Source organism: Oxyura jamaicensis, chromosome 12 (genome assembly GCF_011077185.1).
Source record: "Oxyura jamaicensis isolate SHBP4307 breed ruddy duck chromosome 12, BPBGC_Ojam_1.0, whole genome shotgun sequence".
NCBI classification, from domain to species: Eukaryota; Metazoa; Chordata; class Aves; order Anseriformes; family Anatidae; genus Oxyura; species Oxyura jamaicensis.
Window position 1 is genome coordinate 16,749,830 of NC_048904.1, and position 24,294 is coordinate 16,774,123.

Here is a 24,294-nt window from a genome sequence, read left to right on the forward strand (position 1 = left end):
AGTCTGTAGTCAGTGTTAATCAGCGAACCAACGCTGTGCTGGAGCTCAGCGTCCTTCTGTGAGGACTTCCTGCTCCGGTGACAGGTGGAGATGACCAAGGACTGAAGAAACCTCCATCCATCCAACCCCTCAGACGGGTCAGCCTGAATTTGGTCTGCTGACCAGGACCTGGTCTCCAAATTGGATAGAGTCCCCATAAACACATTATTGCTCTCCTTTAGATAACTTCTCATGAGAATTAGGAGCTGCTGCTTCTACAGGATGCTTCCATACGTGCATGTACAGGTCAGGAGAGGTGCTTGAACTGCATGGTTAAGAACAGGACGAGACGTGAAGCCTCTGCTGTTATGTCTGGACTGCTTTGGTTCCCACTTCGTGTCACATTTACCCATTGCAATCAACATCTCTCTCCTCTTCACAGGAGAAGAATTCAGAAATAGCTGCACATTATTCTGTCCTTTTAATATCTGCCCTTTGAAATATAATACATTTCCACAAAGGCTTTTACATTATTCAAACTCTGTTCTAATTATGGGCTCCGGCCAGCGCAGGCAGAGGACCAGCTGCACGGCTCCAGGGGTGAGAGCTGCTAAAGGAAACCTGGCTTTTGTCTTTCTTCTCACAGCCTCAGTGTGACTCGTGTTCCTGACAGCACCAGCTCCTCACAGACTGTAAATCCTGAGCTCTGAGCAGAGGCTGAGCATTTTTCACACAGGGGCTCCCCATGGGATCAGGCAGCAAGACGCAGCGGTTCCTTCTCTGTGATGGTGACAAGGACAGGGCTCTGCTGCAGGAGCCAGCCCCAGGCTGCTGCACACCCAAAACTTGTAAAGACTTTAAAAAAAAAAAATCAATGAAAATAAAGCCTTCCCTCACCCAATTCCAGTACTCTTGGAAGAGATTTTCCCTCTCTCCAGCACTGGCCCATTTCACCGCGCTGCTGCATGCAGCGAGGGCTGCAGCACACAGCCTCTGCTGTAAGCAGCCAGCCCCTCTCCGCCGTAAGAGGCTGAATTAACAAAGGTTTATTGTTTGAACTAATTGAGCTCATTTTGAGCAAACCCCATAAGGGAGCCTCTTCCCGAGCAGCACTACAAAAAGACTGGAGATGAACGTAGGCACAGCTTTGTCTTGTGTGGGAAAATGGAGAGAGCTTACTGGTGTCAGTGCCACAGGTGCTCTGTGCCATTACTAAAAAAATAGGGATATATTCATAGATGGCATCGCATCGCTCACCAAAACAGCAACACTGGTAAAAGGATCATTAGCAGAGCAAGTCTAATCCAACAAAATACTTTCCTTTGTATTTCTTGTTCTCCTGCCAATGTGAATTCACACAGAAGGGCCAGATGAAGAGTGACCTCAGGCAGCGTGCGCATGCAGGGGTGCAGACCAGAGGCTGCACCACCATGGAGACACCAGCGACAGTCCCATATGAACCACAGCTGCATCCCTGCAAGGGAACACTCCCACCTTCTTCCTCCAGGGTTTGGAAACCAAACTGCAGCATCCCCATGCTGGCTCCCGGTGAGCTCCATGTGATTTATCCGCTTGCTGCACACGCTGTCTGATGCCCTTCAATCCATTACGATCCCATCACGGGTCCATTTGTTACCTAGAGCTGCAGGTTTGCCATTGCACGTGCATGAAGGAGCCGCACGCTACCATCAGTTCATCATTTCATCAGCGCACCCTTCAAGGTGGTGCACGTTTCTGGCTCTGGCATACTGTTACCAATCTGCCCCTGTTGTGAAGTGTCAGATCCAATAGTGTTTTTAAATCATTCCCCATCTGTTGCTCTGAGATAGCAAAAGGGTTGCCATTATTTAACTGCTAGCTGCTTTAGCTTTTTACCCAGTGAAATCACATTAATCACTTCTGACTGTTTTAATTGCCTCAGTTGTCTATTGTTAAGTAAAAAGGTTTCTATTATAGCAAACACATACACAAAGCCTTGTGCTGAGGAGAGAGGAAGGTTGCTGGAGAGATTAAAACATAAAAGAAATACCAGCCACAACCTGTGCTTCTCCTGTTCAGCCACCCAAGGTGATCACAATGTACCTTAAAAATAATTAAACCTCACAACACCCCTGAAGATGTGCAAGATATAATTATCCCTGGTTTTATTGATGAGGAAATGTAAGGACACAGCTTAAGAGTCTGATTTTCAGAAGGGCTGAATATTCATAAGTCTGCTCAAAGGGTGCTCGGGCTCCCCCATGGCAGCTGCTTCTACACTTTGAGCAGTGCAGCTGTGGGGAAGCCTGCTGGAGGGGGCACCCCAGCTCTCCCCACTGCAGACGCTTTTCCCAATGGAAAACCACCACCTAAATCATTTTTCCAGGGGGTCAGCAAGCTGAACTGACCCGCGTTGCTGCTAGCTCCAAGGAAAGGAGAGGAGAGAGCAGAGAACTCTAGAGGAGGACAAAGCCCATGTTAGTAGTGGCCCACATCGTATATGTAATGCGAAAATCACACACCACGGGACTGGTTTTAAAACAAAATAGTATGTAGTATTCAAAGTCATCGTGGTAGTCTGCATGTAAAAACAAGCCCTAATTTTCTTCCAGCAGCCAATTAAAAAAATATGAAAAACCTCCAACTAATCCAACTCCTGAAATCTCCTCCTGAATCAGTAACTAATGATTAATACCTGGGACTCCGGGAATCTCATCTTAAAAGAACTCACACAGCTGCTTCCCAGACTACTGGAAAGCTAAATCACAGAATCAAGGAACATCCTGAGTTGGAAGGGACCCACAAGGATCATTGAGTCCAACTCTTGGCTCCACACAGGACCACCCAAAAACCAGACCCCGTGTCTGGGAGCGGTGCCCTAACGCCTCTTGAACTCAGGGCTCGGTGCTGTGACCATGTCCCTGGGGAGCCTGTCCCAGCGCCCGACCACCTCTGGGTGCAGAACCTTTCCTACCCCCCAACCTGACCCTCCCCTGTCCCAGCTCCATGCCATCCCCTTGGGTCCCCTTGGGTCCTGTCGCTGTCCCCAGAGAGCAGAGCTCAGCCCCTGCCCCTCCGCCCCCCTCGTGAGGGAGCTGCAGGCCGCCATGAGGCCTCCCCTCGGCCTGCTCTGCTCTGGGCTGAACAAACCCAGGGACCTCAGCACTCCCACACGCTTTGCCCTTCAGACCCCTCACCATCTTCATAGCCCTGCTTTGGACACTATCAAACAGTTTTATTTGTCTGTGTGAGCACACCTGATGTCCGGGTGCCTGCTAAGGTGTCTTCACCAGGGCAACAAGGCAGAGCCTCAGGGCAGTACAATGTAGGCGCTCCCCACGTCGCACCAGAGCCCTGTCAAGGAGCACAGATCTGCTGGGGTGACTGCCAGCTTTGCTTGCAGGCTTCAAATCTTAAGCAGGGTTAACTAGGGAAGACCAAACACCAACCCTCAGGCGCCTCTTGCAGACCCAGGGCTTTAGCAACCAGCGCCGTGGTTCCTGCAGATGTGCAAGAGCTTGCTCCAAAAATCCCCACCCCGTTCCCGATGGGGCAAAGTGCACTCCTCTTGCTTACTCTGTACTTACAGCCACAATTGGAAGCAAATCACTCCCAGCCACCATCAGGGAGCAACACAAACCCATCCTGCATCAGGAATCTCACCCACGTGAGAGGTCATTTCCAAGCAGCAGCTCCCTCCCCACATATTTTCCAAGCTTTGTTCATACAGGGGGCAGAAAAGAAAGCCTCAGGGGCTATCACAGCTGTGAGACCAGCTCAGAAGGGCAGCACAGTCATGGGAATCAATGGTCTGGTCCTCTCCTGGTGCCTGAAGAAAAGCTGGGGAGCTTCATAAGAAGCATCATGCAACTGCAGTATCACAGGATATAAAAGATTTTGGCTCTGGAGGAGTGCCTTCAGCTCAGCAACCAGAGACCCTGAGCTCCTCGAGCCGAAGGACTCGTTTTTAACCCCCCAGTGATACGGGTGTGATCTATTTCTCTGCAGCACATCCGTCTGCCTGGCCAGATTCCTTGGGCTCTAGAGGAGCCTGGACTCAGTCCCCAGCTCTCCGGGTGCAGGGCTCCTCCTTGCCCGAGACCCAGTGCCCTGGAAGTCCCTCACAGACACATTTTCATCTTTAATTCAGAGCGCCTCGCTAATCTGAACAATGTAATTGATTTTCTATTTAGCTGGACCAATCAATCATGAGATGAGCACAGCTGTCTGGCTCAGTTATGGGGCAGCACAAGCACTCTTGAGATATATATAGACTCACATCTGTGTTTTCAGCTTATTCTCATTGATTTTGCATTGTCTGTGCAAATGAACAATTTTGTTATATTTTTGCAACATGCACCCAAGTTAGTCTTTTTAGAAGTTATTTTTAAAAGGCTGCTAATATTTAGGCTATTATTTAGCACAGAAAGAAGAAGCATAACATTCATTAAGCATCCCTGTATCGTCTCATCCTCAATAGGAAATTAGCAGAGCAATGGCAAAAACAACGTTTGCATTGCAATGTAATGGCAAAACCATCCTGAGATACAGGGCTGCTGGTTTCTTATTGTTTCCCAAAGTCACCCAAGTAAGCAATGTAAAACTCAAAAAAAAAAAGGAAAGGGAAGGGAAGGAGAATAAAAACCCCGCCTGACGCTGTATTACTGCATCAGTATTACTGCAGTTCTGCAGCCCCCCCGACGTAGAGACAGAGCGGCACTGGGCTTCCACCAAAAAGCTGATTTATTTAAATGAATGTAATGAAGGAGAAGAAACAGCTCTCAGGATCTATGGGTTATTCCAGATCTAAGGGTCTCAGGAACAATGGGTTAAAATATCCAGAAAGGTTTTGTCTGGCCAGGCATTCTTACAAAGTGAGAGGAAAAAGGGTTTTGTTCTGAATTTTTAGGTTTATATTACTTTAATACTGTTTAGTAACAGCATTCAGTAAAAAGAAAAACACGTTTTTTCCTCCACCTCACTTGTGACAAAAATTAAGACAAATTCTCCATGTGAAGTCATGGAAGCAAGATTTTCCAAGATGTCAGTCCCTTAAAAAGGGGAAAAAAAAAAAAAAAGTAAGGCAGAGAGACAAAGCCTATGTCTTGGCTACTTAAACCAATTCACTGTAATATCCTGAGCCTGAATGTTTATTTGGGGAAAAAAAAAAAAAAAAAAAACACGCAGGATATTTACACTACTTCTCTTCAGCAGTAACATCCTCCGTAGCTGAAGCCAGTTGTTACTTCCAACATTTTTAGACATCCATCTGTGTCACCACACTCAGAAACAAAAATAAGAAAAGAGTAATTAGGGAATTAGGGTGTAAACAGGAAATCTCCAAAAAAAAAAAAAAAAACTTAGGTCAAAAAAAAAGCTGACAGAATACCAGCTCCTGAGGCACAGCTCAGCAAACCCCTCTTCCCTTCCTCATGACAAATCCCTGTGCTCGGCTGTCACTGAGCACCTGGAAAAAACCCAGGTGCGACACACAGCAGGGCTTCGCTCCCCGCTGCACAGAGCCGTAAGCACCTCACAGGGCAGCCACATGGAATTAAACTTTGCTGCCCAAGCAAATAGAGAAAAACTATGAATTTATGTGCGAGGAAAACCCCTCTGCTGCATCCACAGAAGAGAAAAGGGGATGATTTTCACTTAACAACTGTCCTGCACACAACGGCTTCAGCATCGGTTCTCCAAGAAATCACACCGGTGTGTTAGAGCACAGCTTGCAAAAACTGGATCCCTCATTCCTGAAACAGGCACGGCTTTCAGAGCAGCTCGAGCAGTCCAGGAACTAAAAAAAATCTTATGGGATAGTAAAAAGCAAGAACTATTTCCCCCCAATTTACGAGATGCCACCCCTTCAGCACACAGACCCAACCTCCACCAGGTCGGGGGTATGTGGGCCCCCAGAATCCTCACCACTTGTTTTTTTTTTTTTTTACTGGTGCCCGAGAGGCAGCAGCACTGCTTTGCAGGTGCACGAGCCCAGACAAGAACAAGGCCCGCACTTAGAGGATTTCGTCCCCAAATCCCTACCTGAGCTGCAGTTAACCGGCTATAAAGCCACGCCAGTAATTTCCTGTAAGGGTATTTTTGCCAAACCTTCTGTAACTCATAAGGCTGTAACAGATTTCAAAGCTTGCTATTGAAGCCCCTACACTGACCTCAGATTTTCATCAGGATTTAAGGGTTTTTTTTGTGCTTTTTTTCCCCCTCCTTCAGCCATGAAGGCATTCTCGAGCAGATCCTCAGCTGCCTTAAATCAGCATTGCTTCTGACTCGGATACAGCCGGCTTATGTCTGGGCTGCAGACACACTGCCTGGGAAAAGTAGGAAATAAGATGCAAGAATGTATTGCCATACAGAGCTGCCCTAACCAGGCACATCCCAGGGAAATAAAAGCAAAGGGCTGTCCCTCTGGAAGGAAGGGGCCTGTGTGCCGCTGACTGGGAAAGAAGGGAAGAAGTTGGAAGTTGTAATGCTTTATAAATGACCTCAGGGTTTCCTAGGGTGTTTACTGGGAGGGCAAAACCTCACCGTGGTCCAGCGCTCAGGGTCACACGAAGTGTTCAGGAAAAAACAAAAATAACAAACAAGAATTTGGTTTCATACCAGCATTCCTATGGAAACTTTTCTGAGGATCCTTACTCTCTCCAAAAACGCCTGGACACGAGCCTCTCGCCGGCCTTTCTGCAGGCCATGGGTGTGGGTAGGAACCCATGGGTGGGAGATGGGCAGGGGCAGAAAAGCACCGAGGGGTAGGTCTGGGAAGCGACACACACCCTGCCTCGCTGCTGCCCCTCTAACCAGGCAGGGTTTGGGGCTGAGCACGCAGGTCTCCTCCCAGCCTGATCCCTTTGAAGGGCACAATTTCCACAGCCGTGTGGGGAGCAGCACGCGTCTCCAGACACCTCCCCTGTCCCATCTCCAGGCTGTAACGAAGCCTTTGGCTGAAGTCCTGGCTGCAGTGCAGTCGATGAACTTTGGTGTTAACTTCAACAGGGCCAGCATTTGGCCTTAAAGCATCTGTTATCTTGCTATTAACCTCAACAGAAGCCAGGATCTGCTTTATGTTAAACAGCTGGCAACACACTGAGGCGGCTGGCTACGTCTTTCACCCTTCGTGCTGCAAGCAAGACACCTCAGGACACATCCCATGGCTCCAGTGCTGCCTCCATCCTCTCCAAGGGCTGCAGATCTCCCTGTGCTCCTCACCCCAGCAGGAGCCAGGCAGGGACGGGGACCTGCTGGAGGCTGGCCTTGGAACGCACCGCACACAAGAATTGTGTTTGAAGACCAGACAGGCTGGAGGTTACTCGCTTCAGTGCAAGCTGGTACAAATGCTCCTTTGATGATGCTCTCCAAGGAAATGTTGGCTCTACATGAAGTTTGGCAAAGAGTTAGAGATAAAACACACTGCCTGGAACCGGAGCCCGAAGGCTCCCTGGGTTGCATGGCACCTTCCTAAAATAGCCCCACAAACTGAAGATATGAAGACAAAATTGGCTCCTGCAGAGCATCAACTGACTTTCATGTTGCTGGCTCAGCCGGTGGGGCTTACGGAGTCCGGCAGGGCAACAGCCCAAGTGCTCTCCCCCCACTGCAGGCGACTGCAGCTTTCAGGGCCAAGCACCAACGCGCTTTCCCTGTGAGCCTCCTTTTCTCCATTTATTCTATTTCTTCTTGCAGGGCAGGGCAGATTTAAGGGACTCTTCCACTTGTCTATATTTTACTGATCATTTGCCGATTTGCACAGGATTTAAAATAAAAACAAGAAAAGAGCAAACAGGAAACTTATGTGCAGGCCTCAAAACTCTACAGTTAGTCCTAAAAAATCAGGAAAATTAATAGGAAGCAATCAGCACAAGTCTGCCATAAACATCAAGTCAATGAAATACTTCATCCAACATCTGCTTTCCTTGGCAGAACTCGGCTAACGAACCGGTGTCTGCTAGGGGCGTGCTTATCTCGCTCAGTGCTGCTGCGGTCGGGTCATAACCACGCACGAGCCCGCGGAGATGTTTTGTTCCCGTGCACTCTCCTGGGAAGCGAGGGGAAAAAAGATCCCGAGCGAGCAGAGCTTTCCTGGCGGTACCTGCGGGAGGCTCCTGGAGCCAGCGCGGTGCCGGGCTGCACTCCTTGCTTCTCCACCACCACCCCTAAGGCACCCTGCATCCCTTCCCCGTCGGGGTCCTTGCACCCTGTTCATCCTCCAGCCCGCCCCTTTGCTCCCCCTTCCTCTCCCTGGACTTTTCCAGCTGCTCCCGTGCTTAGCAGGGGCCCCTCAGGAAGCCCGGCCGCCAGACGTGAGGTAAGCAGGAGGCAAAGAAAAATATAAATAAGGGCTATATCGCAAGTCCATCTGAACCCCTGAGCCACCTATAACTTCTGTAAGCTCAATAAAAACACAAAGAGCAAGCAAAGAAAGCGAGGAAAGCCTGAAAGTGTCACTTGTTTGGAATAAACCTAAACACGGAGCATCGGCTGCACGGTAGAGAGGAGCCGGGCAGGGCCAGCCCCGTGCCAAGCACCCCACGAAGCACCCCGAGTGTTCAGGCAGCCCGGGACTGCTCCGGGCTCGGTGCTAAAGGCAGAGCGAGCTCTTGTCAGAGGCTCTTCCTCAACAGCCACTGACAAACTCCACGTGCACTTCTGCATCCCCAGTGCCAACCTCAGCAGGTTTTTTTGGGTAAGGGTGGGGGCCTTACTGACAGGACATTTAATAATTACCAGCTGAAAGGAGCTACTGTGGCAGGCACTGCCTGCCTTTTCTGGTGACTTATGAATTTGTGCCTTGTTCAGTGTAAGTCGTATCTCGGAGCAGCCTGCTAGGGTAGTATGTGAAAACACGTTTTTTCTGTAAGCAGAAATTACAGACCTGCTTTTCCAGTGCTGCAGAGCTACCAGGATAAAGCCTGGATTTAGCCCTTTCCTAAAACAGCCAGGACAACGCAGACAACAAAAGCAGGAAAAAGCAGCTGTAAATGCCGAGAATAAACAAGCAGCCCCTCACCTCCCCAACGGAGCGCGGAGAGAGGCCCAGAAATTGGTACGGGCTCATCTATCAGAATCAAAAAGAGCAAGCAGAAAGGTTGCTGAAAGCAAACTCACTTTGCTCTGTGCTGTTTTCTGGCTGCCTTCTCTCCTGCACGCACAGCTCCCAAGCTCTGCGTTATCTTTAAGTCAGCAGACAATGCAACAACGATTAAAAACAATGTTATTTGCCATCGCTAAGCATCAGAAATTAAAATACAGCCTCTTACCTCCGAGCCACACACCCTGCTGGGTTTAAAAGGACTGCAGAAACCCGAGAAGTCCCCAACAACAAGCGTGCACTCAGCCTTTGTATTTTCTGTACATTCAAGCTGAGGAAGAAGGGAGACACGATCCCGGACTTCTTCCGTTGCCATATAATCTCAAGGAAGTGACCGTAGCGTTTGTGGCTTTGATTACAGACTCAGAAACAAAAGCCCTACCAGCGAGTGAGTCAGGGGACACAAGAGGTTGAAATGCGATTGTTAAAACCAGGGGGTGGGGGTGAACAGGGAAAGCGTTACAAACATTTTGTCTTTGTGATGTTAACCCCTTTATTAAGGAACAAAAGTCAAAAAGCGGTTATTGACCGCGGGCATGACACACGGTGCCCACCTCAGGGCAGAGGAGCTCAGCCCCTCTCACCAGAGGTTGCTCCCAAACAGAGCTGTGGTTTCAGGACCAGCTTTCCAGCTCCACAAGTTCCAGCAGTTTGTATTCCCAAACCCAGGTAAAGTAACACACAGAGGCAGCAAATGGTGCTCTCCTTTCTTCCTCGCCCCTCGCTGCAGACACCCCAGGCACACGTCGCACGGCATTTCCCGGGTTCCCTTCTGGGGCGCCCCTCGGGAGGAGCGCAGACCCGAGGTGACACCCTTGGCCAGCAGTCTGAATTTGTTCTGCTGCCAGGGTTGGGCTCCAGGGGTGCAGTTTGTGCGGGGAGATGCAGAACAGTTTACCCACCTGCCGTCCCCTTCGCAGGGCTGCTTTCTGCGTGCAGCACACGGGGTTGTGCTTGGAGCACGTCCAGCTCCGCTCTGGCACTTCAGCCTCTGAGACCTCCCACACCTCCGGGCGTCTGACACAGCAACAATGAGCGAGTCAAAGAGCACAGGTACTGCAGAACCAACTCAGACTGCTTTCTAAGACTGCTTTCATTGAAAACAAACCAAAAAGAAAAAACACCAAGTAGAAAGCCCAAAGAAACACGCACCAAGAAACCCAGGACGCAGCGCCTCTGCAGCACGCAGTCTGCAACCCCCAGCCAGGCACACTGGAGACATCAGATCTCAAATTTACACGTGCATTTACTTCCAAATAGAAAACAAGAGGCTGTTCCTCCCTCACAAACACAGCTCAGCATTACTGATCAGCACAGGATGCTCTCAGAGCGGGCAGGAGCTCTGGATGCGCACCGCGACAAGGTCCCACCAGGAGCGAGGACTTGTTGCCTTGAGGCGGATGCTCTCCTTTGATCAAATACCTTTTACATTGCTGCAAAAGGATGTTTTTTCCCTTCACAGTTACTTTGTGTAGTATTCTCAGATTGTCTTAGGACTCGAAGAGCTTCCCAACAGCTCTCAACACCACAAGTTTCATGAAAAAATCACGAGCTGGCCCCACAGGACCAAGGGTGCCAGTCCAGGTCCAGCCGGCTGCTCCAGACAGCCCCGGCTAACTACAGGGTGGCAACTGAGACAGTTTGGGAAACGTATTTCAGAGCAACAAGCTTGTGTTTATCTCCAAAACAGAGAATCCCAAGCCACAAAATAAGACGGAAAATAGAGAGTGAGTCATCTTTCCTTAGAGGAATGACGTGAAGGTTACCTGGGTGGTGCCAGCTTCTGCCCTGCCGGAGCACCACCAGGGACAGGAATAGTTGACAGAGGGGAAGGGCAGAGCTCCTCGGAGGATCGGGGAACTTATACAAACACATCTGGGTGTGTAATTCAGCTGTGGGCTGCAGATATTTTTTTAAGCTAACTTTTCTTCTCATCTAGAGAAGAAATAGAGTGCCAGGAGGAGGTTGCAGCAGCCGGAGGACGCGAGCATCCCAGGGCGCAGCACGCCCCAGCTCCGTTGGCGAGCAGCTGCAGCTCGCTGTCGGGGAGGAATTACCCACTTTCACTACAGCTTAGCAAACACACCGACCTGCACGGCTGCTGAGTGCATGTGCCCAGCCAGATTCCCGGAGGGCTTTCTCCACACTTTCTCTCCCAAAACCACCGTGGCAACCAGACGCGGCCAGTCCGGCCCCAGCCAGGCGGCTCCACGTGGGCACAGCAGGAACCCCTGCGCCCAGGGCTGCCACCTTGCTGGGGAGATCGCTCTCATGCACATCACGTACCCATCACATACCCTCTGCCCAGCTCACCTCCCACATCAGCTGGGAAACCAAGCCAGGAAGGCACAGACTTAAAATTAACATTGCTTGGGTTGTCAGGGATGGCTTTCACTGGCTCAACAATGGCACATCGGGGCTATTCTTGGCATTTGGATGCCCCTCTGTCTCCCCACCTCTCCTCCCCAGCATGCAGAGTTGATGCACGTTTAAAGGGAGGGCAGAGCATTAGAAGGAAAAAGTGTACGTGTGTGTGTGGGAGGGCATTTAAGCTAATATTTTCCAGGGCTGATAGCTTTATCCTCTTTGCAGTCTCTGAGAATGAACCGGTCTCCATCTGTGCAGAAGATTAGAAGAATTGCTAATCACTAATTATGACCCAGAGGTTTTGAGAGCGATGCAGCCTGCACAAGGATGGCCTGATTTTCAGAAAACGAGGAGACAAAGATAGCACGGCCTTATTTTAAGCACACAGACAGTCCATCCAAGATGGCAAAGAACAGCAGCGGCAATGCTAGCAAGAAGAGTGACGGAAAGCTAAACACTCAGAAATGAAGCATGGAAAAAGCAGCGTGTGCCCGAACTACTTTTAAGTTGCCTTTTTGTGACGCTCTTGTCCAAGCTGGCCAGACTGCACAGAACCGAGCTGGAGATTTATACAACAACATTCGTGGAGCAACACTTTTGTACAAGAGCTGGGTTTTGAAAAGCGGCGCCAGCGACATTTGAAATCCAACGAAGTCTGCGAGCTGCATCAGGTCATAAAAACATAGACACACAGGCTGGAGGGGGTAGTGAATGGAAGGCACTGTCTGAACCTGGCACTGGGACACCCTGCAGGAAATGAGGTGGAATTCGCAGTCTGGTGATGAAGTTTGGCTGCTGGGGAAGAGGGCGGAGCGGCACGAAGCCTTGTTTTTGTTTGAACAAACTCAAACTGAAAACGCTACAGAGTCAGCTCAGATGGAAACACGCCTGGCAGAAGTACTCAGAGGGCTGCTTTTGGAGGACCAAGGGTGTAAAAGCAAGTCTGACTCCCCGCAGGGCAACAGCTCCCTGCAGGGGCATCCAGCGTGTGTCACATCCCCGCTGCAGGGGGCTGGTTAATTCCTGCTTACTTTGAATGTTTGAAGGGAAACACATCAAGCATCCTCTAAACAAGTCTGTGAGGTCCCTTTGCAAAGCCCTGCCCTGTGAGGACGGCCGAGATGCTTCCTCCAAGCATCCCCCGTGGTCTGTGCAGCACGAGGCAGGCAAAGTTCTGCCCTCACAGCTCCCTGCTCCCCCTGTGCCCGTCCCCACAGCCCCTTCTCATTGCTGGGGAAAAAAAAAGAACCTCTAAGTTTGTTGTCAGCACTTTTATAACGAGAAGTTAAGGTGTGGTAGGAGAGGAAGCGTGGTCCTGCTACCCCAGCCCTCTACACCGCACCATAGGAAACAGCAGTCATCCACTTCCTCTCCTCCGCCCAGGTAGGCACAGGCCGGACACGCACAGGGCTCACTTGCTGTGCTTCATCAGCACTTGGCCCCTTAGCCCTGAGGAAGTGACCTTCCAGAGGTGGAAAAGCGCTTTGTCCAACGAGCCACGTGAATGAGTTACTTTCACACCCGAGACCGGGAGCCAAATCGGCGGTGGGACAGGGCCTGGCCTGGGGGTGCCTCCACAGCCAGCCTCACGGCCAGGAGACGTGAATCAGGTCTCCTTGTGTCACATCTCCTTGTACGTGGCACGGCTTGGGGACGGGCTGCTTGGCTTCCTTCTGCCCCCCGCAGCGAGCACACTGCCCCATACAGCCCTCAACCTCTTTAATTTATAGAGGTTACCTGCACTGTGTTTTGGTTTACCACTGCTTAACAGCTTCACACGTAAAACAACTCCAGTTTGTTTCAGCGCTCCGTAATCACACCCAGAACAGGGGGCCTAGAAAATCCTGCACTGGGAGAAAGCTCCGCCAGATGCTTTACCCTGGAGGCAGCCCCTGGGCACCAGGACACCCTGAGGAGAAGGCTGCCCCGGCACACCAGGGGGTCAGGGCTGCGCACGAGCTCTCCACGACACACAGCTCCAAGTTACAGCTCCTGCTCCTCTCTCTTGCGGACAATAGGTACCCTGTAGGTGCCGTTGCATGGAGACTTCTATGCTGAATTCTCACCGAGGATTTCTCCCCTACCAGCATTAGCTTGTGTTGACTCGCTGTAGTTAGAGATCTTTGTGCCAGCTCTTCCTCAGCTGTCTCCACAAGTCTGCTTTTACTGGGTGCTCCAGCCAGGCCTTCAGATGCTCTCTTCCACTGACAACATTCCCTGGCGTACACCCCAAGTGTTTGGAGAGGACAAGCTCACTCTGCACAATCCTCCTCCCCTCTTGCAAGGAGGGGAACAGGAACGAAGCAGGACAGCCTGCCAGCACGTCGGCCCACGAGCTGCCCCGAAGCAGGGGCCTGGCCAGCAGAACCTCCCCTCTCTGGAGAGGGGACAGGAGATGGCAAGCAAAGCACCCTGACATGGAGGCCAGCCTGGGGAAGTGCCCAAGCTCAGCACGTCCCCGCACTGTGCTCGAAACAGGGCTGAAGAGAAGGTGACTGAAAGGCTGCTTTGTGCTGGGTTTTCTGCACTAAAGCTGCTAAGGCAGGTGAGGGCTTTACGCTGGCAGAGGATTTCAGCCCGGCCAGAGGGCTCTCCCACGTGAGAGCCCCTGCACCTGCCTGCTTCAGAAGGCACAGGGGAGAGCCGGTGCAGGAGCAGGGAGGTGGCAGTGTCTTCTCCCTGCTGGGGCTCCAGAAGAGCTCAGGACTCCCGTGAGGACAGCCAGCACTTCAGTAAAGAACAACTCACCAGCCCAGGGAGCCTTCTACTGGCTCTCCTTCTACCACAATAACTTGGAGGCGGTTACAACAACAGGCAGAGCCCCCGGTAACAGCATCCAACTCACCTGACAACAGCCACTGAACCCCAGAGCAATGTGAACCCCAAGCAGGGACCAAAGCCACCTGCAGCCTCCAGGGCTGACCAGCAGCACAAGGACCTCTCACCTCCCCCTGCACGCCCCAAGCAGCTCAGGGACAAAGCTCTGAATCTGGTCCCCGGTGTGGCAAACCGTGCACGTCCCCTGGAGTCATCACAGAGGGCAGAAGCGTAGGCTGAGGCCTAAGCTCCTTTAGATACAGCCTGCGATCCCTCACACATGGAATAGGACTGTAAAGGCAACCCAGAGAGAGGAGCTTGCTGATGAAGCCAAGGTGAAAGAGGACTCCATAACCACCTGTCCAGGTGCTGCTGTTAACAAAAACAGCAAGGAAGAAAAGGTGCTTTTGTGCAGCTGCATTAACTACAGGACTTCTTCACTTTTTTTTACTAACTTTTCCAGGGTTGCGACACCCAGCCAGGCTGGTGACATCAAGCGCGATGGGTTCAGTCCTGCTTCCACTGGAATCAGCCGGGACCCTGCCAACATTTTTAACAGCAAAAAGCCAAGACTTCAGCACAAAAAGCAATGTGTTACGCAACCCAAGGAAGAGCTGCGGGGCATTTTTTCAACCATCTGTTTCATACACCCCGAAATTACCATTAGGAAATTCCTGACATTAAGATGTGAGAGCAGCTTTGTTCCTGCCCATTCCCTCTCTCCAGGACACGGCACAGACCACAGCAGATCCTCGGCACAGTGAGCATGGAGCACCGGGCTGTGCATGCCCAGCACCTGGCTGTGCTCTCAGCGTGGGCAAAGCACTCCCAGCCCCCGTCTGGCATTACCCATCCCCTCGTTTTGCCCATTTTCACATCACTTTAGGGCTCCCCACGTCCCCAGGCAGCGACGCTCTCCATAAAGATGGATTCACCAACAGCCACCGGGACACTAACTTCACACAGAGGTGCAGTCAGGCTTTGCTTCCTAAAACTCTTTTCACTTGGAGCCAGGCTCTGGAGAGCACCAGCTGAAGAACGCAGCCGTTGTCAGCCGTGAGATGCACTTGGAACAGCTTCTGTCACCTTAGAGCTGCTCTTGGCATACCTTACAGCTAAACACAACGGATCCCTCTGGGATTAGATAGGTACAGATGTCCTTTTAGCACAAGTCCCACGTGGAAATTACACCTTGGTGGCTACAAAGAGCTGGTGCGCTGGGAGCTGTGCAGGTCCCTTTATCACAGCACAGCGGGGAGAGAAGCAGCTCTGAAATATTCACCACAGCCTAGCAAACGCTCGCACTGACAGCACGATGGGACACACAGCGTGTGCCTAAGACAACAAATACAGACGTACAAAAATAACTGCTGGCAAAAGCAGGCTCCAAAGAAAGTTACCCCGCACTAAGTGCCGCTGGATGCCACAGTGCCTGCAGCCCAGCGCTGTAGTTGCTGCCCGCGGGAGGAAGCCCCCAGAAGTAGTTAACTCAAGACTTATCTCAGCCCCCCGCAGACAGCAACCACCCCACGACACCAGCCACGATCACGTTTCAGCCTCCTGCTCTTGTGGCAGACAAACAGGAGAAACACCACGCAGCCGGCATCCCCTACCACGGCCCCGTGCCGCGCCGTGCCCCCGTACCTGGTAGATGTCCCCAAGGCCGCACCATGCCCGCAGGGCTTGGCGGCATGCCCGCAGCCGGCCCGCGTACCACCGCCTCAGCGCCGCCACCGTCACCGTCCAGACGAAGCGGCTGCCGCCGAGCAGCAGGTCCTCCACCCCGCACATCAGCACCGACGCCATGGGCTGCTCCGCTGGGCGGACACGGCTCCTCCGCCTGGCCGCTGAGGCTCTCAGGGTGCTGGCATGCCGGCCGGCGGGCTTTATAGGGCGTGCGGGGAGCCAGCTCCGGCCTCGCAACAAACTCCTCTTTCACGGCGCTTCCTGGGCAGGCTCCAGGCATGCCCCGGCGGCGGGGAGCCAGCGGCTGCAGTAGCTCAGCCCCACCAGCAGCTCACACAGCAGCCTTGTCCTTCTGAGCCGCTTACGCAAATCTCTGCTAAGCTCCAGTAGCTGCCGCTATGTTGTCTAATTAAATTTTAACCCTTCTGCCATATGCCCCGACAGCAAAAGCCCGTTTCTGTGCCACGGTGCGGGTGTTAAGGGAGCTGCCTCCTGGCTCTGAGCCCCACCACGCTCCCAGCAGCTGGGCAGGCACCGCACGGCTCCACGGACCCTACCCAGGCGGGTGCCACTGCTGCCGACACCTCGTTATCTGCCACCCGGGGAGCGAAGCTGTCATCGCTTTCTCCTGCCTGGTCCCGTGCTCAAATTAGACGCTGAAATCCTGTCTTAAAAAGCACCTTTGGGAGCAGCAAGCAGAGGGGGAGATAAGAGAGCAGCACGGCTCCTGCAGAAACAGAGGCACCGATGTCCTCAGCTGGGATCGCAGGAGATGCGAACGGTGCTGAGCTGCACGTCCCCTGCTTTCTGCATCCCGTACCTGTTCAGTGCTCAACACCTGCTGGAGAGAATTTCGCTCTCCTGTTAGACGGCTCCATCAGCACACAAGAAAAACGCAGCTCCTTATGCTAGCAGCGCGCTTCCCAACCGGAGCACAGTAAATAAACACTCCGAAATAACAGCCCACAGGAGAACCCAGCCGTGCCTCGGTTGTTGGTATGGAGCCCAGCAGCCATCTGCCCTTCTGGGGCAGAAACTGCTAACGCCAGCGAGCCGCACCCTGCGTTCGGGAGCTCCTTCCTGGGGAGCAGCTCCGGGAGGGAAGTCAAAGGGCAGCGACCTTCTCACGGCCCCTCGGGGACCTGAGGCTTCCTAAGCTTTGTGGGACTGGGGCTGGGAGGGGCCCAACCTGCCGCCATCAGCACCTCGCTGGGGAAAGCCATTCAAAGAGCAGCTTTTTGGTTAAAAGCGCCAGGAAGGCAGACTGCTGTGTGAAAGCAGCCTGTCTTGTGCAGTGAAATGAGCAGGAAAGGAGCAGGAGTGCTTTTAGTAAAGGCTTTTAGTAAAGGCTGAACAAGAGCTGGATCTCCCCTGTTTGGATTATGAAAGCTGTTTGTTAGCAGAAACCCACGCACTTTTCTTCCTGTTCACTCCAGTGACAGACGCCTTCACTTTATGGAAAACCTGGGGACACAACTTGGGCTGGCACAAGCCACCCCCATGTGAGGACACCCAGACCACAGAGACGGTGGGAACCGCGGTGGTGTTACCTGAACAGCCAAAGCCCGGTGCTTGTCCCCCCTCCACCAGCACAGAAACCAAAAGGCTCTCGTGCTTGGCACCAGAGCACACAAGGAAAGCCTCCTCTCCCTCCACGTTACTCATCACTGCTGTGCTTAGGGGACTGGAACACCAGCATGGATGTACAGAACAGTTGGCTTTCCACTGGGAGAGCAGTGACAGCTATCTGCAGACAATTATTGCAGGGTGCTACGCCCGCACCAGTGAGAGTGTGTAATGCCATTGCCTCGGATCACAGGACCCAGACAGGAAAGCCTCCCATGGCATCTGTGCTGTGGTCAAGTCATCTCCAAATTTAAACACAGAAAAAAAAAAAGGAAAATCCAGTTTCAATCACTTTCAAGTTCCATTTCTAGAAGAAAAGGAGCTTTGTAGTTAAAGTAACAGCGCAGGGAACGGCCCCAGCCTAAGCCAGGAAAATCCAGCCAAGCCACTCCGAGAAGTTTAAACATTTCTGTTCTGCTCTGTTGCCTTCAGTGCCTTTGTTTTCCTTATCACCTCATTAATGGAAAAATTAAGGATGGGGATTTTCTCCTCTACTACAGCAGAAGGGATTTTTATTTCCAGCAGGGCTATGATCCGTGGTATTTTGGAGTTGAGCTGGTGCGGTTTGCGGTTACTCCTTAGGCTGCCATCCTACCGCATCCCTGGGACCGCCCCAGATGGCGCTCCCAGCCGTCCTGCCCACCTACACTTGGTTCCCTCATGCCCTCTCTGTGCCCCCACAGAAAATAAATAGCTCTGGGTGTGCTAGAGCAGGGCAAGAACCTTCTCCTCACCCTTGCTTAGGGACCGTGGACCTGCTAGAAATCTGAGGAAGGCAAGGTGACGTCCCCACGGTCAGAGGACGCCTGCCCCAGAGCTGGAAGGAAGATCAAGGCATCCTGATTCTTACTGTCGTGCTTCTGGATTTTCTCATCTCCATTAGATACAGTGAGAAACGAGCCGTGCTGAGCGAGGAGGAACATTAAAGGCTAAAACCCGGCTGATCGGGCCGGGGAACGCGGCCGGCAGCATAAAACCCAGAAGTGTTGTTCTGCCACAAAGCATCGAATAAGAACAGGTTCAAAGCACATTGCAGCTGGGAACTGAGAGCCTCTGAACCTCGGGCATCGCAATGAACACCCCTGGAATAAAAAGGAGCAAAGTTTACAATACCAAGTTGAATGCAGCTTGGAATAACGTTGGTGTTTTAATACGGGGTGGAAGCAGCCATTCAGATCAAACTGTCTTCTGCTGACTTCCACTTTCAGAAGCTGATTGCAAGTGGGTTAATTTGAAATACCCAAATAACATCCATGCTCCTTAAAGGCAGAATAAAGATCACAGAAAATTCATCATGGGAAAGGCAGCAGGACGCGCAAATGGTTTTCAAAGGTTGCAGCAACCAGATCTCTATTCTATGAGGACAAAATAGCATACCTATCCCAGGAAAAGACTTTGTAGATGTACCGCTTTCAAGGAACAGAAGAGACAGCTACTACAAATCTGTCTGATCTACAGCTGTATGAGCAATGGGGAATTCATTTCTGCTCTGGAGTCAGCCTACACAACAGGGATCTAAGGACAACATCACTAAAAGGACTGCAAATTGGATGTGCAGCAGATTCATGCCTTTCTTTGTATTATTGCTTGTACTTCTGGAATAATAAATACTGAAAGAGAACAAAGCTTCACCACCAGCATAATAGGAAGAGATCTCAAGGGGGTTCTCTGGCCTCTTGGCACGTCACGCTCTGCGCCGCGGTGCAGGGAATGAGGGTACCCCCGTCGCTGCTTCTCTTTTCAAAGAGCCGCCTATGAAGTTCAGGTGGGTGCATAATTCACGTACTACATGCGAGACCAAGGACAGGAACATCCATTTTCCCTTACATCTACAAAGTGGTAATGCCCCCAGGTACAGACCCTTGATTAGACATCAGGAAGGGACGCACACCCAGTCCCTAGGTAACGGCGTTAAGGCTTTGATCATTTCTGGTCACAATTTTCAACAGCAAGAAGTGAGTTCTTGTGCAGATGCACCAAACGCTAGTTGTACGGGCTAGCCGATGTCTGTCTTCACCACTGCTTCAAAACACACTTCAGACCACAACTTTTATATTGACTGAACGTGGTTGGAACCAACACGCAGTCCTCTGTAGAGCAAGCAGCAAAGTGCAGCGAAGACCAAGAAACCGAGACAGCCCTTGCCAGGTTACGAGAAGCAGTTCTGTTTTGTAGCGTCACAGCTTGGGATCTGCTTCTGCCTCAATGCTGAGAGTTCAAACCCTTGAGCCCTGACGTCCTGGGACGGTCTCAGGACAATGCTAACCCCTGCTGCAACCCCTTCTGGGACCCAAAGGCTGTGGTGGTACCATAGCATCCACTCAAGTCCCACCTGACCCCCTACACCCAGGCACACGTCCACATTTATCCTTCCTGCACACATCCACGTGATTCGTTTCCATCAGAACTTTGCTATTTCACTGCAGTTACAAGCCAACAGCACGATTACAATGCTTTTAAAAAACAAATTTCAAAAAAAGTGCAAAAGAACTGATTTGTGGGAACTTCCCTGAGCATGAACAACAGGATTCCTCGTGAGTTAGGACTTTCTGAAGCAGTGCTGAAGCTGCACATCTCCCTAGCACTTCGATTCTCGTCATGTAACAAGCCTGTCAAGCTGTGACCATTAATGCAATTAACCCCACATAAAGATGGAGCGACTTCTCAAGAATATTTGCTACACTCTTGCCCTTAATTACCAACTTAATAAAGATAAAGTGAAAGGCAGTCACCCTCTCTTTGATGTCGTAACCTCTCAGTACATAAGATGCTTAAGCAGCAGCGTGTGGGATAAGTGTGCAACGCAGCCTTCCCTGATCAAGAGCTTCTGAAGCAGGAGTCTACTTCCAGAACAGGTGTTTGCAAAGCAATTTCATTCTCTGAGATGACTGAAAAAATCTCAAGATCCTCCTAACATACTTAATCCTGTACACCAGCATGAATGTTGGGCGCCTCTCAGAAGCGGGCCTGCTGTCCCACAAGGATTCGTCTGCTGCTTTTTGTTATCAAACCTTAATTTAGAAAGAAAATGCAAGGTGCACAGAAGGGCCACGCCGTCCTCCTTCCAGGCTGGTAGCAGCACATGGTGAAGGCATCTGGAACACGTAGGTGAGGCCTGGTGGAGAAGCACATCCTCTGTGGATGCCTCCAAGTGCCCCACCGGGCTCCCAGCCTGCTGAGCTGCCCCCAGGCCAAGGCCTGAGGAAGCCGAGAGCCGGCTACACCCCAAATGATTCACCTCAGCAGGAAGGAGCCTCTCCTCCGCGCTGCTCGGGAGGCTTCTTGGGTAGCTGGCACCCTCCTCAGCGAGGCACAGCACGACGCTGGTTTAATAACAGCCTCCGGTGCCAGGGATGGGGTGCTGCCCTCCTCCTCCTCCCAGGTAGCTCGGGCTGTACACACGTTGTTCTACACACACAACGTAAACATAAAGCTCTGACAAACACACACTTTTCAAGACACTGCGCCAGAAACACGGCTTTCCTGCAGTCTGCACCCCCCAGTAAGCTAATTATCGTTTCATGTCAGAAGTGAAGGGCCTCTGCCTTTTAACTCGAGAAGTGATGAAAGCGCCTAGTCTGGCTCCTCGAGCAGCAAGCACACCCGCAGTACCTGGCGTTACAGAATCAGGTCAGGCTCAAAATGAGTAGTTTCTGCTCCAGTTTCACAAACCGGGGTTCATCATTACTCACTACAACCCTATCAGCATAAGAACGCATCCATCAGCCGGTTTCTGTAAACCAACTTCTCTGGTCAGGCTTCTCTTACGGCCAGGTCAAGGAGTAGCTGAGCACGGTTTCACTGAAACCTTGCACATCCATATGCATCGATCAGGTGAGGAGATGGTTCGGGAAGTCTGCACGCAACTCAGAGAGCACGGCTTCTCACATATTCCACAGCATCGTGCATAAATTGTATTTGGATTTTCATATGCAGAAATTTAAGTCAGAAATCTGCAGGTTGCACTGAGACTTCCCGGACTCCTCAGGAAGGGAGGATAAAAAACACGGGGAGTGGGGAAAGCTGATTTCCATCTGAAGGAGGATTAGTTTCTCTTGTACACCCAAGGAGCCTGCAGATGCTTTCAGACAAACAGCATCTTTACGCACTTTCACAGCAGGCCCCCCTAGCAGGGGTAGGCTCAGTGGGTGCCTCGCAGGGAGGCTTCCACCCACCGAGTAACCAGCACCACTGCCAGCAGTCCGGGCGAGGAGACAGCTCCAGGGGTGCTGTACGGCAGGTTGAGGTGCCAGCAGGACTCAACACAGCCCCTGGGAGGTGGGCACGGGTGGCTGGGGGCACAGGCAGAGCAGGAGCAGCTGGGGGACAGGAACATGCAATGGATGGGTGAGGACATCGCAGGTTTGGGCATGGTCCTGCAGCCGCAGCCAGCGCTGGGCTGGGAATCAGCTCCTTGGTGGAGCATCCAGAGACACCCTGAAAAATGCTGCAGAGCCTCCGTGATGTTCACACCCATACCGGCTGCACCAGGGAAAACACGAGGAAGAGGTCAGCAGGATGCAGGGTGATTTGTGGGAAGGATTCCTTCTCGGAGAAGGCTTCACCAGGAGAGGAGAGCCCTGGGGCACCCTGAGAAGCATCACCACCACCTCCCTTGGTGATGGCTTCAGCCCACAGCCACCACGGGACAGTTTCTCCTGCCCCCCCAGCAGGTCACCCTGATGCCAACAGGTCCCAGAGCTGCTGGGCTCCCCCCATGCCCCGCAGCACCGACCCCTGATGGATGCTGGCATCACCCTGCTGCTCGCACAGCCCAGAACGAGGGGGTGGCTCCAGCACCTTGAGTCGGCAGGGAATATTAAGGGGAGCCTGGAAAAGTCAGGTAACTACGTTGGGATGAAGCGTTTTTGTGGTAGATACAAATACGTGAGGAGTGTGACAATCCAGGGCTGCCCCAGCTTTATTATTATTTTATAGCCTGATTCATCTACAACAAATGGGGTAGAATTACTGCCTAACCTAAATACCAGGCAGAGATCTACAGCACTGTACGAGCGAGCGTAAATGAGGTAGTAAAGTTTCAGCGTTTTGCTTGATATATATGGCCAGGAAGGCAAAAATAACACCCCAAACCTATCAGTCTCCTGACAAGAATCTGTAAGAGTGAGAATAAATGATGTCTAACTATGATAATTATATCCTCAGTGCATTCATTCTCTCGGGATGAATAACCCGGGATGCTGTGGCCTCCAGAAAAATCATGACTCAGAGCAAAGCTCTGCCCTTCATCGGGCTTCATGGGTCACACCCAGCCCAGGAAAGGACTCGTCCTTCCCTGTGTGCACGCTTAGAGGTCACATTTTAGATCCCCGTACCTTGGACACCTCTGGGCTTCTACCCCCTCAGAGAAACAGCTGTTTTGCAGACAGAGAATCACAAACTGGTGGAAGGAGACAGCACTGGCAAGCAGAATTCAAATTGGTAGATCAAACCCGTGCAGTTGGGTGCCAGCACTGTGCTGTCGAGCAATGCCTTCTGCGAACATGGGTCTGCTGCAGCTCTGCTCCTCAAGGTAAAAGCAAATACATTTCAAGCTGTATCATCTGCTGCTACAGCAATTAGCGCCTCTTTTTACTAACAGAACTGTGCATCGTGCGTTTGCCAGTTCTGGATAAATACAAGGGGAATAACCACGTGGAATTTGGGAGGAAGCAAGTCAGGGGGTTTTAGTGTTAGGACAAGCTGGCTCCGGCACAAGCAACGCATTTCTTGAAGGCAAGCCTTGGTGCTATCGGAGCATTTGACGATGGAAAAGGAAAGGAGTTGAGCAGCACGTGGCATTTCCCCACAGAGGAACCACGGCGCTTTTACGGGGCACTGAACATTGCTATGAGTAAGGCCAACGCGAGCCTTCCAACACAGCGGCTGCTGCCCATCCAACATACACGGCAAGCTGAGCCAAAGACAAAGGAGCAGCCATTGAAAGGCTGCTTTTATCCTCCGAAGGCCTCCAAAACAAACAACCAGCACGCCATGGGCTTGATCCAAAGCCCATAGAAACGGGTGGAAAGGCTCCAGCTGCCTTCAGCAGGCTGGCAGCGAGGCTGGCCATGCGACGTGAGCTCAGCGCCCCATGGCCGCGTGCTCACCAGCACCTCCTCCGGCTGCAGCGTGGGGCTTCTCCCCCTTCTCGGGTCTCAGACATTTTGTAAGCGTTAGCTCCTCAGGCCAGCTAAAATAAGTCAAAATTAGAACTTATTTTGAAGTATTAAGGCTTTCTACCCAATGCCTGTGAGAATAGAGAGACCGATTGGTCAGGAATCCAGATCCACGTGGGTGGTGCCCACAGGACTGATCTTGGCACAGAAAGGCTGAATCACGGCTCTGCTTCTTGCTTCACAAGGAGCCCCAAGTCCAAGCCTCCCTCCCTTTTAGAAAAAAAGAAGAGCACCGAGAGAAAGGACTGACGGCAGCAGCAGTTTTATCAGATGGCCCCGGGGTGGGAGCGGTGACCCCGGGAAACATCCAAGGGATGAAGCGAGAGGAAGCCACGAGGGCAGCGCCAAGGGGAGCTGCGCGGCTGAGTCAGCCCCTCCGGGCAGGAGCTCGGCCCTGCGGGGGATCCGCGGTGGGCAGGGCGAGACCCACGCAGGTGTCGGGCACGGAGCCCTGCCCTGCCACCAGGGAGCTTCCCCACGTCTCGCCCTTCCCAAGGCATAGGGTGCAGGCGGGGATGTAGAGGTTCAGCCCAGCCCAGCCCACGTGGCAGGGAGCAACCG

General features: G+C 52.0%; 1 protein-coding gene across 7 annotated transcripts in view; it reads right to left on the reverse strand.

The window, feature by feature from the left end:
- Positions 1 to 24,294, reverse strand: part of FRMD4B (FERM domain containing 4B) — a 117,641-nt gene that overhangs the window by 58,241 nt on the left and 35,106 nt on the right. For 2 of the 7 annotated variants that reach the window (XM_035337582.1, XM_035337583.1), the window contains exon 1: positions 15,887 to 16,177. The exons of 2 other annotated variants lie outside the window; for them this stretch is intronic. In XM_035337582.1, coding sequence (XP_035193473.1) covers positions 15,887 to 16,048 — 162 coding nt within the window. In that variant the 5' untranslated portion in view covers positions 16,049 to 16,177. Of the gene's footprint in view, positions 1 to 9,227; positions 9,390 to 15,886; positions 16,178 to 24,294 lie in introns of those variants that run through there. 3 more of the 7 variants (XM_035337587.1, XM_035337585.1, XM_035337584.1) reach the window with 3 other exon arrangements.